At 41.0% G+C, this 16909-nt stretch overlaps 1 protein-coding gene across 3 annotated transcripts in view; it reads right to left on the bottom strand.

The window, feature by feature from the left end:
* glsa (glutaminase a) overlaps nucleotides 1-14257 on the bottom strand; it is a 32847-nt gene extending 18590 nt beyond the window's left edge. Inside the window, exons 1-6 of one of the 3 annotated variants that reach the window (XM_036128010.1) lie at nucleotides 8387-8942; nucleotides 8288-8338; nucleotides 5774-5870; nucleotides 5574-5692; nucleotides 445-574; nucleotides 253-332 (exon numbers count right to left, since the gene is read on the bottom strand). In XM_036128010.1, the coding sequence (XP_035983903.1) occupies nucleotides 253-332; nucleotides 445-574; nucleotides 5574-5692; nucleotides 5774-5870; nucleotides 8288-8338; nucleotides 8387-8421 (512 nt within the window). In that variant the 5' untranslated portion in view covers nucleotides 8422-8942. Of the gene's footprint in view, nucleotides 1-252; nucleotides 333-444; nucleotides 575-5573; nucleotides 5693-5773; nucleotides 5871-8287; nucleotides 8339-8386; nucleotides 8943-13888 lie in introns of those variants that run through there. The other 2 variants (XM_036128008.1, XM_036128009.1) reach the window with 2 other exon arrangements.
* Between the last annotated feature and the right edge of the window lie 2652 nt (nucleotides 14258-16909).

The raw sequence follows: 16909 nt of genomic DNA, 5'->3' as shown, positions 1-16909 counted from the left end.
GGGAAGTGACATCCAAATGAGATTTCTCTAAACGAGGGCTGAGTTATTCTCTACTTATTGCTTTTTCCCTAATTAATGAAGTTAGATATAAGTTTGTCTTATTGTAATCAATTGATTTTATTTTTTTGCTCTTAACCAGAAATAACCATGGGCCTTCAAAATGCCGTAGCAGTATTTATCTTGGTGTCGGTATTAGTTTGGCATTTTAATATTCAATCCTGTCACGTATGCAATTAAAAAGCTGAATGGTACCGTTGTCCGTCGACGGTGCACAGAGCAACGCTCCAAAGGTCGGGACTGAAGCGAGCCAGCTGGGGAATGTAGTCCGCCACCTGCAAGAACGCATTAAAACAACAGGTTTAAGCAGACATCCTTATTTTTGGGACGGCAACAACAAGCTCAAGGAAATCAGTAGCAGCCGTGACGCGTTCCCTGGTTGCGTACCTGCCCTCCTGACAGGTTCTTGGCGTTTTCATAGAGATCATCGATGTGGCCGCAGAACGACTGGAAGTCTGGGATGACGAACTTCTTCCTGAAGGCCTGGGTGAGCAGGACGATGTTGCTCTGGACACATCTGAGACCAGGAAACCACAAAACATTCAGAACCTCTGGAGGCAGGTCTTTCTAAAACAGAGCCTGCACTACCATATATGGCGTGATGATGTGATAACCTTTACAAGAAGGCCTTTCTACCAGTAACATGGAAAGTGGCTGCCTTCAGATGACACAATAAAGAATGGACTTTTACTTCACCAAAGATCATCTGTGAAGGAAAACTTCACAGATGATTGGGGTTATGAAGTTGGGTTATGAACCAACTTCAATCTTTGCTTCAAAAAGAAGAACATGTCTGAGGGGTGAGGACGCCACACAGTTCATGACAGCTTAAACAGAAAGCTGAGGCAGTGAGTCAGCAGCCAGACCGTTGAGGTCGTTAGTGAGTTTAATCATTTTAAATTGAGTTTTTTAGGGCGGTTTTTACTTCAGGTGTCCTATGTCAGTCACTCAACCCTCTCCAAAATGTTCTTTCTCCATTTAACCAATAATAGTAATGTGCAGCAATAAAAGCGTCTCGAAATAGTTGTATATCCATGTTGACTTGAACCTGATACAGAAATCTATGGCAGAACTAGAGATTAGGGTAATGGCAAGGAGACATTATAATCTCTAAAAACAAAAGAAACAACAAAAAAAACAAAACAGGAAGTTAAAAGAACAAATTCTCCAGGGATTATGAAAATCAGTATAGTTTTCCACACGGCATTTTTTAACAAAAAGGAAGAACCGTCTTTTTCGGACTATAAAACGCTCCGGAAAATATAAATCGCGTCCATTCAAAAAAAAAAAAAAAGTGTCATAAAGAGGAATAAAAACATATATATATATATATATATGTATATGTTTCACCAAACTATAAGTCACACCGGACTGTACACATTTGTTTAGACATTTATTTCACACAATCTAAGACTAAAAAGTGACATTTAATCTGCTAAATTTATTAAATTTTAATTAAATTTTAAATAAAAAATTTTAATTTATTAAATTACACAGCTACATCAACATCCGGCTGAATAACATCGAATAACATCCATACCTGGGAGGATGAATGGGGTAAATTAGCAACTCCCACCAGCAGGTTTTTTTATAGTGCATTTCAGCGTACACTGAAAGTTGTCCAAATTACGGCTAAATCAAACCGTGAGCGTAACGATGCTACGTGCTACGCTAACAGTACGCCACAGTTATTTCAGAGCAAAATAAAGCTCGACATAATGCATCAGAGAAGTTGTAACCTGCTCGGACAACAGAGCTGTAAGCTAGCGCTAGCTGTTATTAGCTTAACCGACAGCTCGATAACGGGGTTCTGTTGCGTGAACGCAGACTGAAACAGTGTAACAACATACAAACAGGTGTTCAGTCTTTGTTGTCTATAAGTTAATTTTTGAATTATTTTTTAAGTGGCGCAGGAGCAGGATAGTTTTCACAAAACGCCCTCTTGTGGCTACAGACGGTAATGTTTATTTCTTGGTTTCTTACTGGTCAATATGAATTACCATTTAAATTTGAGATAAAAGTTGCACCAGAAAAAAAATGTAATTTATAGTCCGAAAATTGTGGTAACTGTTTTTTTCTGTGTTAATACGTCTTTTAAATTGTTTATCTATAGCGATGTTCTTGTCTCATTTCTTGTCAGAATCACACTTCTTGGTTGGATGAGGATAATTTTAAATCTTCTCCTTCCAGGGGTAGGAATATTTTTAGGATAAACTCTACAAAACTGTAGTGCATTAAACCCTCATAGGCAAATCATGGATTATGGACTTTCAGCTGCTGCCATTCACCAAATCTACAGTCTACCGCAAACACTGCACAGCTAGCTGTGACACATTTACTGGGAGACATTATCCCAATCAGAACCAGAGCAGAAATTAAAACGGCTGTCTTTTTTCATGTAATGCCCAAAATTACAAGTAAAACAACAAATCGACACACACATGGTGTGTAGGAGTTGTAGGAAAGTCCTCTATGTTATTGGAACGCGACCAAAACTGAGCAACAGTGAAGAAAACTGTCCAAAAATAGATAAAGCAAAATGAAAAAGATTGACACAAAACCAGTCTGACGGAGGAATAATATTAAGGAGTCTGGGAGAAATTATTTATAAAACAAACAACACACACACACAAGTAGTTTTGTTCTGTTTAACCGTTCTAACGGGAACATTGTGTGACTAAAGGAAAAGGATGTTAGCTCTGAGCTGAAATTTAAAATATAAAACATGATTACAAAGCAGTCTCTCTGAATGCGACCAGAATTTGTGGTATTTATTGTAGGTTTTCTCCTAGAAGTCATTCTCTACTCTGTGGGTCACAGACAGCCAACCACAGGGAGCTTTTTAATCCCTGGGCAGGGTGCTGGTCTGTTAGGTCTCTGAAACAAGACGACCTCTTATGCGTCAATGTATTTAATGCATTAATGTCTGGTGTTCTGGATATAAATTATTCACTCTTTGGGTGCCTTCTGCTCATCAAGGTTCCTTATTTGACCATTTTTCGCTAATCTCTCCATTTGGGACGTGGAAGCTCTTATTACTGCCACCCTGAACAGAACTGAGAAGTAAAAGTTGATAAAAAATGTTTATATATATGCCCCCAGATGTCACCAAATACCTCACCCTGGCCCCGGGCGAAGTTCAAAGCCTGGGACAATTATTAATTAAGTAATCATCAGACTTTGACCGGCCTTTTTATGGCGCCTCAACAACAATGAAGCTCATTCAGAGTGAAGGAGTCAACGTTTCCTGTATGCAGACTGGTTCTGGCCGGCTTGCCGTTTCTCCGCAGTGGCTTCTGGATACGACGGTGTAGCTCAGAGCGACGCGTTTCTGTCGACACGCTGGCAGCTCCACATTCCTGCCTGATCCGTTTCATTCGGGTGATTAAGGCTCCCGATCCAGCAGTAATCACACCGCTGACGTGGAGGCATGCGCCTCTCCTGCAGCACGGAGATTTGGCCTTCAGCTACGAGAGTGCCGTCTAATCCCTGCGGAAACAAACACCCGCTGCAAGCCTCCCACCCTTCCTGCAGTCGAGGAGCTGAGCTCTATAAATAAGCCGCCGGAGCAGGAAGTGACGGACGGTGGCCAGGAGCGGGCCGGCTCTCCAGTCTGCTCCCTGGTGAGCCGTCATATGCCCCGACTCACCATGCTGCCGCCTCCCCAGCTGTCGCTCTCTTCCTGAAAGGATGGGTCCTGGTATCTAAACGGCCCCACAGCTCTGCAAGCCTCTCCTCTCACTATGAAGCCACATGCAGCATCTTGTTCGTTACTGAATCTAGCTGGAAGAAAACCTCCAGCTGGCGAGCAGAACGAGGAGTCCTGAATTATTGATCGGATCCAGTGACCCTCTTCAGCTGCATTTAGTATTTATAGCCGGACGGAGAAGAAGCTTTATTGCTTGAGGCTGGAACTTGGAAGCTTTCTTTAAAGTAAAAATTTAAAAAAATGCTGAATCAGACTGGATCTCTGCCTGTAATGAAAAATGCTTGAGCTGAACTGATCAGTGTTGTGTAGAAATTAAACTTTTATTATTATTCAGAGACATTACCGTATGTTTCGGACCATACGGCGCACCGGATTGTAATGCGCATTGAATAGTCTTCCCAAGTGTGTAATATCACGCTGCACAGCAAAAGGGGAATTAAAAGTAAAAAAAAAATTTTTTTAAATTAAATTAGTGTATTTTTCCTTGATTTGAGCAGGTAAATAAGACTATTTGCAAATGGAATGAGATTTTTCTCTCTGTCATCTTATATCAAGTGCAGGATGTCTAATTATCTCATTTTAGGGGTAAAAATACTCGTAGCTGGACTACAATGCCCTGTTTCTAACATAAGGCCAAAATAAACGTAACTTTTATACTGAATTAACTTACTAGGTTTATTGTTGCTAGCGCGTACTCCAGGCTGCCTTGCATGAATGCACTTCTAGTTTAGACATTACAGTCAGGCAGTCTTGTAGACAGCTCAGGGGTCCTATGAGGTAGTGACACAGTGTACCGTAATGCTCCTAATATCCACTGAGCGGAGCGACTTCGTTGCTAACCAAAGTCGCACTTAGACATTGTACCACATAAAATCAGTCAGTAAGCACAACTTTAATCACATATAAGGCGCAGCGTCACTTTTTTTTACAAGATTTAAGGATTTTAAGTGTGCCATTTAGTTGGAAAAATACGGTAAATAAATGGACGGTTTCTCCAGTGCATCAACAAATGTCAAATTCAAAATTATAGTTAAATCTTGTTACTGTGCGCATTTTAGTCTTAAAAAAAAGAAAAAAAAAATCACATTTCTTTATGTAACTTGTAGATTTTTTTTGTTTTTAATGTTTTAAGCTTTAATTTTAATATAATGTAATATATGTTAAATTATCAAGTGTTTTTTTTTAAAACATTCACTGCAAAAACACAACTTAAAATAAGTAAAATGTTCTTAAAATTAATGTATTTGTCCTTGATTTGAGCAGGTAAATAAGATGATTTGCCAATGGAATAAGATTTTTGCACTTAAAATAGGAACAATTCATCTCCATCATCTTATTTCAAGTGCAGGATGTCTAATTATCTTATTTTAGGGGTCAAAATACTCATCCCATTGGCATATTATATTATTTACCTGCTCAAATCAAGGACAAATATACTAACTTTAAGAACATTTTATTTATTTTTAGATCCGTTTTTGCAGTGTTATTTGCATTTATGGGGCTATAAATGACATGAAGTCCTGACAAATTGACCTAAAAAGACTACAAGAAGCTTTTACCATCACTTTTACAGTATAAACACAATAATACTACAAAATACTGAGATAAAATTTAAAGTAACTATCGCCCACCCCTACTTAACTGTATCTGCTCCTTCATGGAGGGAGGAGTAATTTTCATTAAAGTACAGTAAAAACGACAGAGAGCTCACTGTATAAAAAGGAACCGTTTTCTATAAAGCTAACATAAAAGAAAGGGGGTAAGCTGTTTTTAAAACAATAAACTTAGAGAAAGGGTAGAAGCCTACTTCTTGAAGAGGTGTCGGTCCAGCGCTCCATCCGAGGTGGTCTTCAGGGTGACCTTCAGCATCTCCATGCATTCTTTGAGCCGAGGGTCTCCGGTGCGAAGCCCCGTGGATTTAAGCGCCTGCAGGGATTAGAGCAGCGTGAAATCAACACGGCGACGAGGCGAGAGCCGACGCTCAGGATTCACTCCTCGGAGGCTCACCGTGGTGAACTTGTGGGCGGGTATCTTCTCCTGTCCCTCGGCGATGGTGTAGAAGAGCAGGTCCTCCAGGCTGGGCAGGATGCCCGCCTTCCTTCTCCTGCAGGAAACGCACACAGAGGCAGGGGAACATGAGGCGGAGGCGGGCGGCTGCAGCAGAAGCTGACTGACGGAGGCCTTCCGGCAGTGCTGACACCTGAGGGGGGGGGGCTTCCTGCACAGGCGGAGCTGCTGCCACAAGGCGGCGGTGGCGCCCCGGTGTCTGGGCGCCGCAACACCAGCCAGGAACGGCTCCAGATGATTTACAGAGTCCAGCTGCAGCCTTAGGGGCATCTTCATCAGCTGCTGTTCCACGCAGACACGGCGTCCTGGTTAGGGCTGAACGATTTAAATAATCTAATTGCGATTTTTTTTTTTCTTAATATTGCGATTTAATGCGATTTTTTCCCCCCAGTTTAATTTATCATGCGTTTTAAAATATATACAAACAAATCAATTTGTTTCCTCGCCATGTGGATTAGTTGCTAAAAGCCCCACAGCATCTAAACTACAATATATTTCAACCAAAATTGCAATTTTGACTTTTCTTCGCATTAACCACAAGCAACAAAATGGCCTCTAAATAAAGATGTTTGTAAACAAGGACTATTTAAAACAAGAACTTTTAATGTTTCTATTAATCAGAATATTATTCAAGAGAACAGCTTTTAATTTAATTGGACATCAATCCTTGTTGAACATAAAGTGCAACCAACAAGCAAGTCTATGTATTAAACTGATTGACCTGTACTTAATGCTTTGTATGATTATATAAACTCTAAAACAAGTAATAAAGTTAGATTATCTCACTGCTGCAACTGTCTTCCCTTCCATGTGGAGGCAAACCCACTTTAAACATTTTACCAACACCTAATGGACGTGTCTAATTCCCTGATTGTTACATAGCCAAAAATTGCAGACTCTGCCATTTGGAATTTGTGTTTTTTTAAATTATATTGAAAATGCGATTAATTGTTCAGCCCTAGTCCTGATGGGAGGACGCCGCTGATCTCTAAGTGTCCTCTGAAACACGTCAGATGTTTTCAGGTCCTGGCTGGTGTTTGCCACACCTCCACACCGAGGCCCCCGTGGGGGGAGGGAGGAAGGTTAGTAGCGCGTCAGCAGGCCGGCCAGCGCAGCAGGATCTCTGCTATGATTCATGTCAAAGAGGATTTACTCGCCGTGTCCCGCAATGCATCATGGGAGCTCTGGCCTGCATGTTGGGGGGGATTATATCAGAAACTGGCTCCGTGCCTCTGCTAACCAGATATAAAGGCAGAGGACTTGAGCTGAGCTCCACAGCAGGCCGGGATGCAGCTCTGCAGAAGACCAGAGTCTGGGGTGGAGGTCCAACTTCCAGCAGAACCCCCCCCCCACCAGCCAGTCAGCGTTACAACAGGACAGTTCAGATTCGTGTTCACTACAAAAACGGATCTAAAAATAAGTAAAATGTTCTTAAAGTTACTGTTTTTGTCCTTGATTTGAGCAGTTAAATAAGATTATTTGCCAATGGAATGAGTATTTTGAGCCCTAAAATAAGATAATTAGACATCCTGCACTTGATAATGGAGATGAGTTGTTCCTATTTTAAGTGCAAAAATCTTATTCCATTGGCAAATCATCTTATTTACCAGCTCAAATCAAGGACAAACACACTCGTTTTAAGAACATTTTACTTATTTTAAGTTCTGTTTTTGCAGTGTTTTAGAACGGCCTAGTCAAAGCCCAGGCCCAAATCCAGTCGAGAAGCTTGAAAAAAAAAAAAAACAATGGATCTGTGTCCAATCTGACTGTGCTGGAGCCAAACGTGGTTCTGCAAACTGCTGAGTCGGAGAGGCTGAGAACCAATGCATGCCACACTTTTCAGATCACACCATGGTTTGCTTTATTTTCCCCTTCCATTCAACAATGAAGCACCACTTTGCCGAAGTTTAGGGGTGTAACGTGGGAAACACTTTCACAAGCCACTGCTTAACGTGTGACTAAAAAAAAAAAAAAAGCTAGAAAAAGAAAGAAAAAGTCTCAGATCTGCATCCGAGTCTAACAAACTGTCAGGAAACCAGAAGCTGGACTTTTTCCTACATGTGTGGAGATCCTGGCAGGCTGCTGGGGCCCTTGACCTCATTAAGGAGGCCAGTGTCTGCAGGTCAGAGTGTGTGAGGGTGGGGTTAGGGTGGCTGGGGCCCTTGACCTCGTTAAGAAGGCCAGTGTCTGCAGGTCAGAGTGTGTGAGGGTGGGGTTAGGGTGGCTGGGGCCCTTGACCTCGTTAAGAAGGCCAGTGTCTGCAGGTCAGAGTGTGTGAGGGTGGGGTTAGGGTGGAGGGGGGGGGGGGTTAAAGCACAGCCACTGGGAGGAGGTGAGCTTGTTTCAAGGTAAAACCAGCTTTCAGGAGCAGATCTCTACCTCTACAGGAAAACGGAGGAACCACAGAGTGAGAAACTAAAAGTGAAGGCTTAAATAAAAGAGAAACATACTTACAAACGCAAAGCAAGCAGACCAACAACACCCAGAGAGAGAGAGAGAGAGAGAGAGAGAGAGAGAGAGAGAGAGAGAGAGAGAGAGAGAGAGAGAGAGAGGTGCAGAGGGAAGAATAGTGAATTAGTAAGAGACATTCACATCGTTGATCAGCAGAAACACGTCAGGCCGCTGTCAGGAAAACACCAATCAGCTCGTCAGGCCAATAAAACCGATTCCTGGTGAACCAGAACCTTCATGGTGAGGCTGCAGGGACGCCTCCGTGCCAGAGGGGGCGCCGCGAGCCAGAGGTGGACTCCGCTGTAACATCTGGAGCCGCCTCGTTAGCTTAACGAGTTTACGTCTAGTCTGGGATCGCGGCATAAAAACGTGACTGCAACGTCTCCCAGCTGGACAGCGGCCATCGTAACGATAGACGAAGATTTAATCAACGTCCCAGCATCCTTCACTCTGATGTGCAGAGTGAAGGATGCTGGGAAGAATCATCAGACATGGCTACCGATAGGGGTGTAAATCTCCATCTTTTTAACTATGGATTAATGGATTTGTTTGGATAGCGACGCAACGTTTGCCGTAATCACGAAGTCTGCTACGACTTCCGATCGACATGATGCGATAGCGTCCGCCTATCTAACACTATTATTTACACATAAACTCCCAAACTAAGCCTGATATGACTTAACCAGTGTTTGTTACCATGTTCCACGGGTCAGCATTTGAATCAAAGGGCATTCTCCTAATTTTAAAATAATGACAATAATAACAACAATAGTAACATTAATAATAACAACAACAACGATGATATAATAACAATAATGACAATAATAATAATAACAATCATAGCAACAACAACAATAACATTAATAATAACAATAGTAATGACAATAATAATGATAATAATAATAATATTAATAACAAATAATAATAATAATCATCATAATAATAATAACAACAATAATGGCAACAACAACACTAATAATAATAATGATAACATTAATAAAAACAACAACAATAATAATAATAATAATAATAAAAATAACAATGATGATAATAATAATCATAATAATAATGATAATAACAATAATAATAACAATCATAGCAACAACAACAATAATAACATTAATGATAACAAAAACAATGATGATAAAATAATAATAATGATAACAAAATAATAACATTAATAATAACAATCACAATGATAATAATAATAATGACAATAATAATAATAATAATAATAATAATAATAATAATAATAATAATAATAATAATAATAACAACAATAATGACAACAACAAAAATAACAATAGAAACAACGTCAACAGCAGTTATAATAATAACTATAATAATAACAACAACAACAATAATAATGATAATAATGACTATAATCATTAATTCTTATCATCATCATCATCATCATTATTATTAATATTATCATTATTAATCCCCTGTTCACTTCAGTCTCATACCTGCATTTCAAAATAAAGGTGCATCTTATAAATGACATTATGGATCCATATTTTAATTTAGCATGGCTGTAATTGGGTCGTTACTCATTTAATCGACGTGGGTCGATGTGTCGTTACACCTGCAGCTACCAAGAAGTTCCCATCCTCCACCTTGCTAACACCTGGATCTGAAACTTTCTGACCGTCCCTTACTTGTCTTTAAAGGTCTGTCCCGTCCCCAGTGGACCCTCAGGGAGGATTGTTGCAGTTCTAACGAGCCATCTGAAGGTGATGGAAACATCACCTTCATTATGATTCACCTTAATCTGAAGATCTGGACCAGCGGCCTTTAAACACCGACCCAGACGTTCTTCAGCCCTGCAGCTAACTCTTAGCAGCAGTTAGCTGGAGCCGAGTGTTTAGGAAAGACCACGGACCGTGACACTCGCCCTGAAAGCTGCAGAACGGGGGCATCTGGTGGTTTTCAGCGCCTCACGGATGGTTTCGCCTCAGCGAGCATCGCCGGCGTCGATGGCTCTGTGTGTGTGTGGTGTTGACAGGCGGCGCCGTGAGAACCAATCAGGGCGACCGATCAGGCGGGCATCGCCTGGAGGCTCTGACAGCTGCTGGGCAGGTCGCCAGGATTTACTGCGCCCGGTTCCGTCGGCTCCACGCTGGTCCACATCCGTCCATCTCTAACCTGCAGCCGGGATGCCGAGTGGGCTGAACCGATCGATGCGAGCGGTCCAACGTCTGCGTTCACCCGCTGGTCATCCGAGTCCACAAGCACGACCTTCTCAGTGTTGAAAACCGACATAAAGGAGCAACATTTTGCTCCAATGTTGATGCCGCCTGGTCCATTTGGGGGTTTTAAAGGCGCATAATCAGTGAGAATGCTATACAGCATTCTCACTGATTGTTTTCCTGTTTTTCTTTATTATTATTATTCCGTACGTTTTTGTGCGTCTAACTACTCCTGCATACTTCAACCGATTTCAACGATTTTTGTACCAAAACGTTCGGCTCGTTCTCGACATTACTGCTATATCTCATGGTTATGGTACCTTTTATACTTTTTAAAGTATTTGTACTTTTTGTGCGTTTTTTTCTCCCATTGAAATTAATGCAAATTCCTTCAGATTTTTCATATTGTTCAGTGTTCAAATACTTCAAACCTTTCAAATTCTTTGAATTCCTTCAAATTATTCTGATACAACTAATATTACTACTCCTACTACTACTGATACTACTACTACTACTACTGATACTACTACTGATACTACAACAACTACTACTGATACTACTACTACTACTACTACTACTACTGATACTACTACTACTGATACTACTACTACTACTACTATTACTACTACTAAAACAGATACTACTCGTACTACTACTGATACTACTACTGATACTACTACTACTGATACTGATACTACTACTACTAATTACTTCAAATTGTTAAAATTTTTCAAATTCTTCAATGTTTATCAGCTACTTTTTCTCTTCTACTCAAATCATTCTGCAGATTAGCATTCTCACTCGCTGTTACGCAGGAACAGCTTTTTCTAGTGTTATTTGACTTTTTTTTACTTATATGTCAGTAGCTCACTCTGGCTGCATACGTGTTTTTATGAAAGATTATCACGTCCTGCTGGCGTGTTAGTTGTTATTTTTGGTGTTTTATGCTTTGTTTTGCACAATTTGTTAGTAAATAAAGCTATTTGTTGTTGTTTATTTACAATTTTACCCGGAAGTATGTACCGCTCATGCGCAGCAGGGGTTAAAACAAGGAAGTGGCTAACGGCTATTAGCATCTCCCAGCGATACAATAAAGAAACATCCAAGATCCAGTGAAAAAAAGCGCAAGAAATAAATTATTCCAAGAGGGAAAAGACTGGAATGTCTCTGGGAATACAGTCTGAATGTTAATGAATGTTAAACCTGCCGAGGCTCAGATGTGGCGCAGAGTTGACTGACTTGAGTAAATGTTTTGATATGAGGCTCTTTAAGCTGCTGTAGATCGTTTTATTTAATTAATAATTGTTGGTCTTCATTATGCCGAGCTGCTGCTTCACTGTGAAGCATTGCAGAGGGTCAGACTCAGTCCAGCATTATTTAATGTTTATTTATTAACTAAGTAAACTGACATTATGGTAGTTCTGCGATACTGTCACTAGATGGCGCCACGTCTGTTTAAATCTGCTAATCGCACAGGAGAGCTATCATTTTTTTGGCTCAAAAAATCCATCAAGATCGAGGCTTAGTGTATATAACCTTATTTTATCAGGCTCAAACGTTTTTTTATGAATAAGCATATTACGTGGCTATGACCTTTGAGCTGAAATTTGTAAAAATAAATAAATAAAAATCTTTAGGCTTTTTAAGAGCAAAAACGGCTAAAATAGGCCACACGTAGTCGCAGGAAAGCATGTGGTAGAGGCTAGGGCTGCACAGTTAATCGCATTTGTAATATAATCGCAATAAAAAAAAAAAAAGCTATTTAAAAAAATGCAATTTCCAAATTGCAGAGGGCTGAAATTTTTGGCTACAATTAGTAAATTAGACGCGTCCTTTAGTGTCAGTAATATGTTTAAAGTGGGTTTGCCTCAACATGGAAGGGAAGAGAGTTACAGCAGTGAGATAATCTAATTTAATTACTTGTTTTAGTTTATATAATCATACTTTGCTGGTGAAGATTCCCAGTCAAACAAAGCAACTGGACTTGTTTTCCGTAGTTGAAGACGTTTCGCTTCCTCTCCAGGAAGCTTTCTCAATTCAAAAAGTCTGAAGTAATGATGAGTACCAAGCTTTATACTACAAGGCCTTTGTTTGGGCAGTAGTATAAAGCTTGGTACTCATCATTACTCCAGACTTTTTGAATTGAGAAAGCTTCCTGGAGAGGAAGCGAAACGTCTTCAACTACGGAAAACAAGTCCAGTTGCTTTGTTTTTTACCTTTTTTTTGGAATAATCATACTTTATATCAGAAACTTTCAGGAATCTCACCACAGCATTAAGTAGAGGTCAATCAGTATAATACATAGACTGGTTTGTTGGTTGCACTTGATGTTCAACAAGGATTGATGTCCAAATCAATTAAAAGCTGTTCTCTTGAATAATATTCTGATTAATAGAAACATTAAAAGTTCTTGTTTTAAAAAGTCCTTGTTTACAACCATCTTTATCTAGAGGCCATTGTTGTTGCTTGTGGTTAATGCAGAGAAAAATCTAAATGAAATTGCAATTATGGTTGAAATAAATCGTAGTCAGAACGCAATTATTTCTGCTCAGAGTTGAGACGTGGCGGCTCTTTTAGCGCCTGATCTGCACAGAGAGGAAACAGATTGATTTGTTGTTTGTATATGTTTAAAAAGACATGATAAAGTAAACAGAAAACAAAAAAATAATCGCAATATTAAGATAAAATAATCGCAATTAGATTATTTTCCAAAATCATTCAGCCCTAGTAGAGGCGCACAAGTGATGGTGATAACCACAGGCAGGAGAGGGCGTACGAGTTTGGAGGAGATTCAAGACGGGAACCAGAACCTGGGCCACAGGCTCCCAGGACTGGACCTCTGCAAAGTCCTCTCTTCGGATGAAAGTAAAGTCTGCATTTCCCCTGGAGGTGAATCGCGGACCACGGCTCTGGAGGAAGAGGGGAGAGGCTCAGAACCAAAGGTAGCGGAGGTCCGGAGGTCCGGTTCTGCTATCCGGGACGCTCCACCAGAACAGGAGCCCTTGATGCCTTCTTCTGCTTTCTGCAAAGACACCAGAACCAACGACCCAGACGGCCGGACATCATGCAGCAGAAGGAGCCCAGAACCAGGCTGCTGTAAACATAACAAGCTGTCTGGGTGATGTAGTCCATGTGCTGCTGGTTGTAGTCAGAGTCATGCCTGACCTTCATCAGACATTAGAGGCAGGTTAATGTCTAACTGGGTCGGCCGTGGGATGGAGCTGAGGATGATGATGCTGAGGATGATGATGATGATGCAGAACCTGCTGGTCACGATTCATGGCTCGTTGCCCCTTCTCCTGCTTCCATTATCGGACAGACCTGCCTGTCCTCTGCCGCTTTTATCGGGACATAAACGCACATTTGCGGTTAAATTCCACCATAAATGCTTCGGCCCGCAACCCGGGTTACTCACTTCTCTGCTGAGGTCTCGCTGGTGGTCTCGCTGTGGCCCTTGGCCGGGGTGCAGAGGCCCCTGAAGCCGTTCCTCCGGCCGTGCTGCGGGGCTCTGCCGCCGCCGAACGGACCGGCGAGGCTGAGGGCAGCCGCGGCCGCGGGCGCCGCTCTGAGCGGCCCCTTCAGCTGGAGCAGCTCCTTCAGAGCTGCCGTGGAGCGAAAAGGCAACATGTCCACGTTCGCCCTGTAGAAACCCGCCGAGTTTTCTCAACTTCGTGGCCGTGGGAGGTCAACTAATGCGGGGGAAATGCGCGTTTTCTCTGGATAACCGCCTCCTTAACGGTTCTCCCTGCGACTCTCTGCGGCTCTGAGGGACACAACCTAACCTGGTCCCGGCGCCGCTTCTCATTGGACAAGCTCGTCCGCCTTGGGGGCATCTGATTGGCTGAAACTGCCACCAATTGTCCTGGATGTCCCGCCCACTGTTTTCATCCACACATGTGTCTGTACACGTTATTTATTCCCCCTTTTTCCTGGCGTTTTAATCCCCGCAGTAAAGCCACGCTTTTTTTTTTTTTTTTTTTTTTTTTTTTTTTTTTTTTTACAAAAATCTATATAAAACCAACAAGGTGAACAAACAGTAAATAAAACGGTAAAATAATGCAATTATATCCACGTTTGACTTAGACTTAGACAACTTTACTTGTCATTTTGTATGCACAGAGTGCGTACAGAACGAAATGTCGTTGCATACAGTTTGTAAATTGCAGTAAAATTAGATTACAGTAATTTGAAGTAAATCATGAAGATTTGAAGTAAATCATGAAAAAACACACAATCAGTTTTCGTTTTGGTTCCAAACACTTTTTTTTAACTTTCTTTTTTCAAGTTTATGTGGAAAACATGATCTAGTCATCTAAACTAGGTTTGACTTACTTTTCATGTTTCAAATGATGAAAAACAAAACAAAACAGATGAGCAGCCAAGAGAAGACGAAAAAAAAACAAGAAGTATAAAATCCATAAATTAGCTGCTGGAGCTCTTAAAGAATGTCAATGTTAACATTTTTGTTATATTGGCTTCTATTGTTCAAATTATATTAATCTTTAATCTTTATCTTTAACAAGGATCGTCATATTGTTCTGCGGCGACACCTTGCGGACATGTTTGTTACTGCATCCTGCCCACTGACCACCTTTTGTCACTAAAATACTTCAGCGCCATCTGCTGGACGATAAAGGGAGATAATAACCTGATATTTGGCAGCACTGATCCACGGGAATAAAATAAGAGTTTAAACCTATTTATTCTGACCTCTAATAACCCACGTGGATGATATTTACATGATACGCATTAGAAACTATTTCCTGATCTCATCTTTTTTTTTCTCTCCCTCTCTTGGCTCTTATCCGACTTTTATGTAAATCTCTACAAACTCCACCCACCTGGACCTCCAAGGAGGATAAAAACAAACCGATTAGAGCTGACTATTGCAAAGTTAGACGTGAAATGTTCATGAGGGAGGGGGGAACTGTGTGATCCGAAATAAAGGGGACTTCCAGCGAAAATTACAGGAATCTGCATTTTTGATTAACAACAAGAAAAGAAAAATCCCTTTTTTGTGCAGATGCAGAGGAAGATGTGACCTAGCCTCGACAACAAATACTTCCCCCCCCCCCCTGTAAACTTTGAAAGCACAGCTTCTAATTCAGCTTTTGACGCAGATGTTGGTATCTGTCGCTTTGCGCTGCGTCTTTGCAGCCAAATTCTGCAGGATCAAAGCTGGACGTGCCCAAACACGTTGCATCCTTCAGTAGCCATGCAGTTGCCTAATGTGACTCCCACCAGTCATTTGTAAGACAATGCAAAGGTCTCAATCAGTTTCAATGTTGTATTTAAGTGGGAACCCTCAGTTTATGTATATATACAGGAGCACCTCTCACAGCAGTTTGAGCTGAAGCTCTTCTGTAGCTTACACTGCAAAAAGGGAACCAAAAGTAAGTAAAACATTTCTTAAAATTAGTGTATTTTCCCTTGATTTAAGCAGGTAAATAAGACTATTTGCCAATGGAATAACATTTTTTGCACTAAAAATAGGAACAATTAATCTCCATTCTTTACCTTGCATCTTATTTCAGGTGCAAGGTATCTGATTTATCTTATATTAGGGGTAAATATTACTGATTCCATTCACTGCAAAAACGGATCTAAAAATAAGTAAAATGTTCTTAAAATTAGTGCATTTGTCCTTGATTTGAGCAGGTAAATAAGATTATCTGCCAATGGAATAAGTATTTTGACCCCTAAAATAAGATAATTAGACATCCTGCACCTGAAATAAGATGATGGAGATGAGTAGTTCCTATTTTAAGTGCAAAAATCTTATTCCATTGGCAAATCATCTTATTTACCTGCTCAAATCAAGGACAAATACACTCATTTTAAGAACATTTTACTTATTTCAGGATCCGTTTTTGCAGTGTTGGCAAATAGAGTTATTTAACTGCTCAAATCATGGTAAAATACACTCATTTCAAGAGAATGTTACTTACTTTTAGTTTGTTTCTGCTGTGTATGAAAGGGCTGACTTTGTTTGTGCTTTATGATATAAAAAAGAAAAACTGCCACTTATTCTAGCCAAAAAAAAAAAAAAAAAAAAAAGCAGCTTTTCAAGTTGAATTTTGTGCTTTCTGTCATTGCTCGCAGCTTTAAAGCTGAACACAAAGGGAGGCAGGAGGGAGGGAGGCAGACAAACAAGGCGATCCCTGACGGAGCTGCAGGGAGGAGAGGCGATAATTCACCCACACCCACACCTTCTCCAAAGCAGCCAGCTTCCTGCTCCCCTCTAAACCAGGGTTGATGGCTGCACATCCCTCCCACGCTGCTCAGCGGCTGGCTTCCTCCCACCACCCGGTGGAGCCTCCGCCCACATCCAGCCGTCACCATGGATACACATCACCCATCATCTGTGGCCTGAGCTGGAAGAAGAGGAGCAGGGGGAGGAAGGAGGAAGGAGGAGCGGCCATTCGGGCAGGGCTGC

The sequence above is a fragment of the Fundulus heteroclitus genome, chromosome 24, assembly GCF_011125445.2.
Source record: "Fundulus heteroclitus isolate FHET01 chromosome 24, MU-UCD_Fhet_4.1, whole genome shotgun sequence".
NCBI classification, from domain to species: domain Eukaryota; kingdom Metazoa; phylum Chordata; class Actinopteri; order Cyprinodontiformes; family Fundulidae; genus Fundulus; species Fundulus heteroclitus.
Note: the sequence above shows the minus strand (reverse complement) of the source record. Positions and strands in the feature narration are given on the sequence as shown.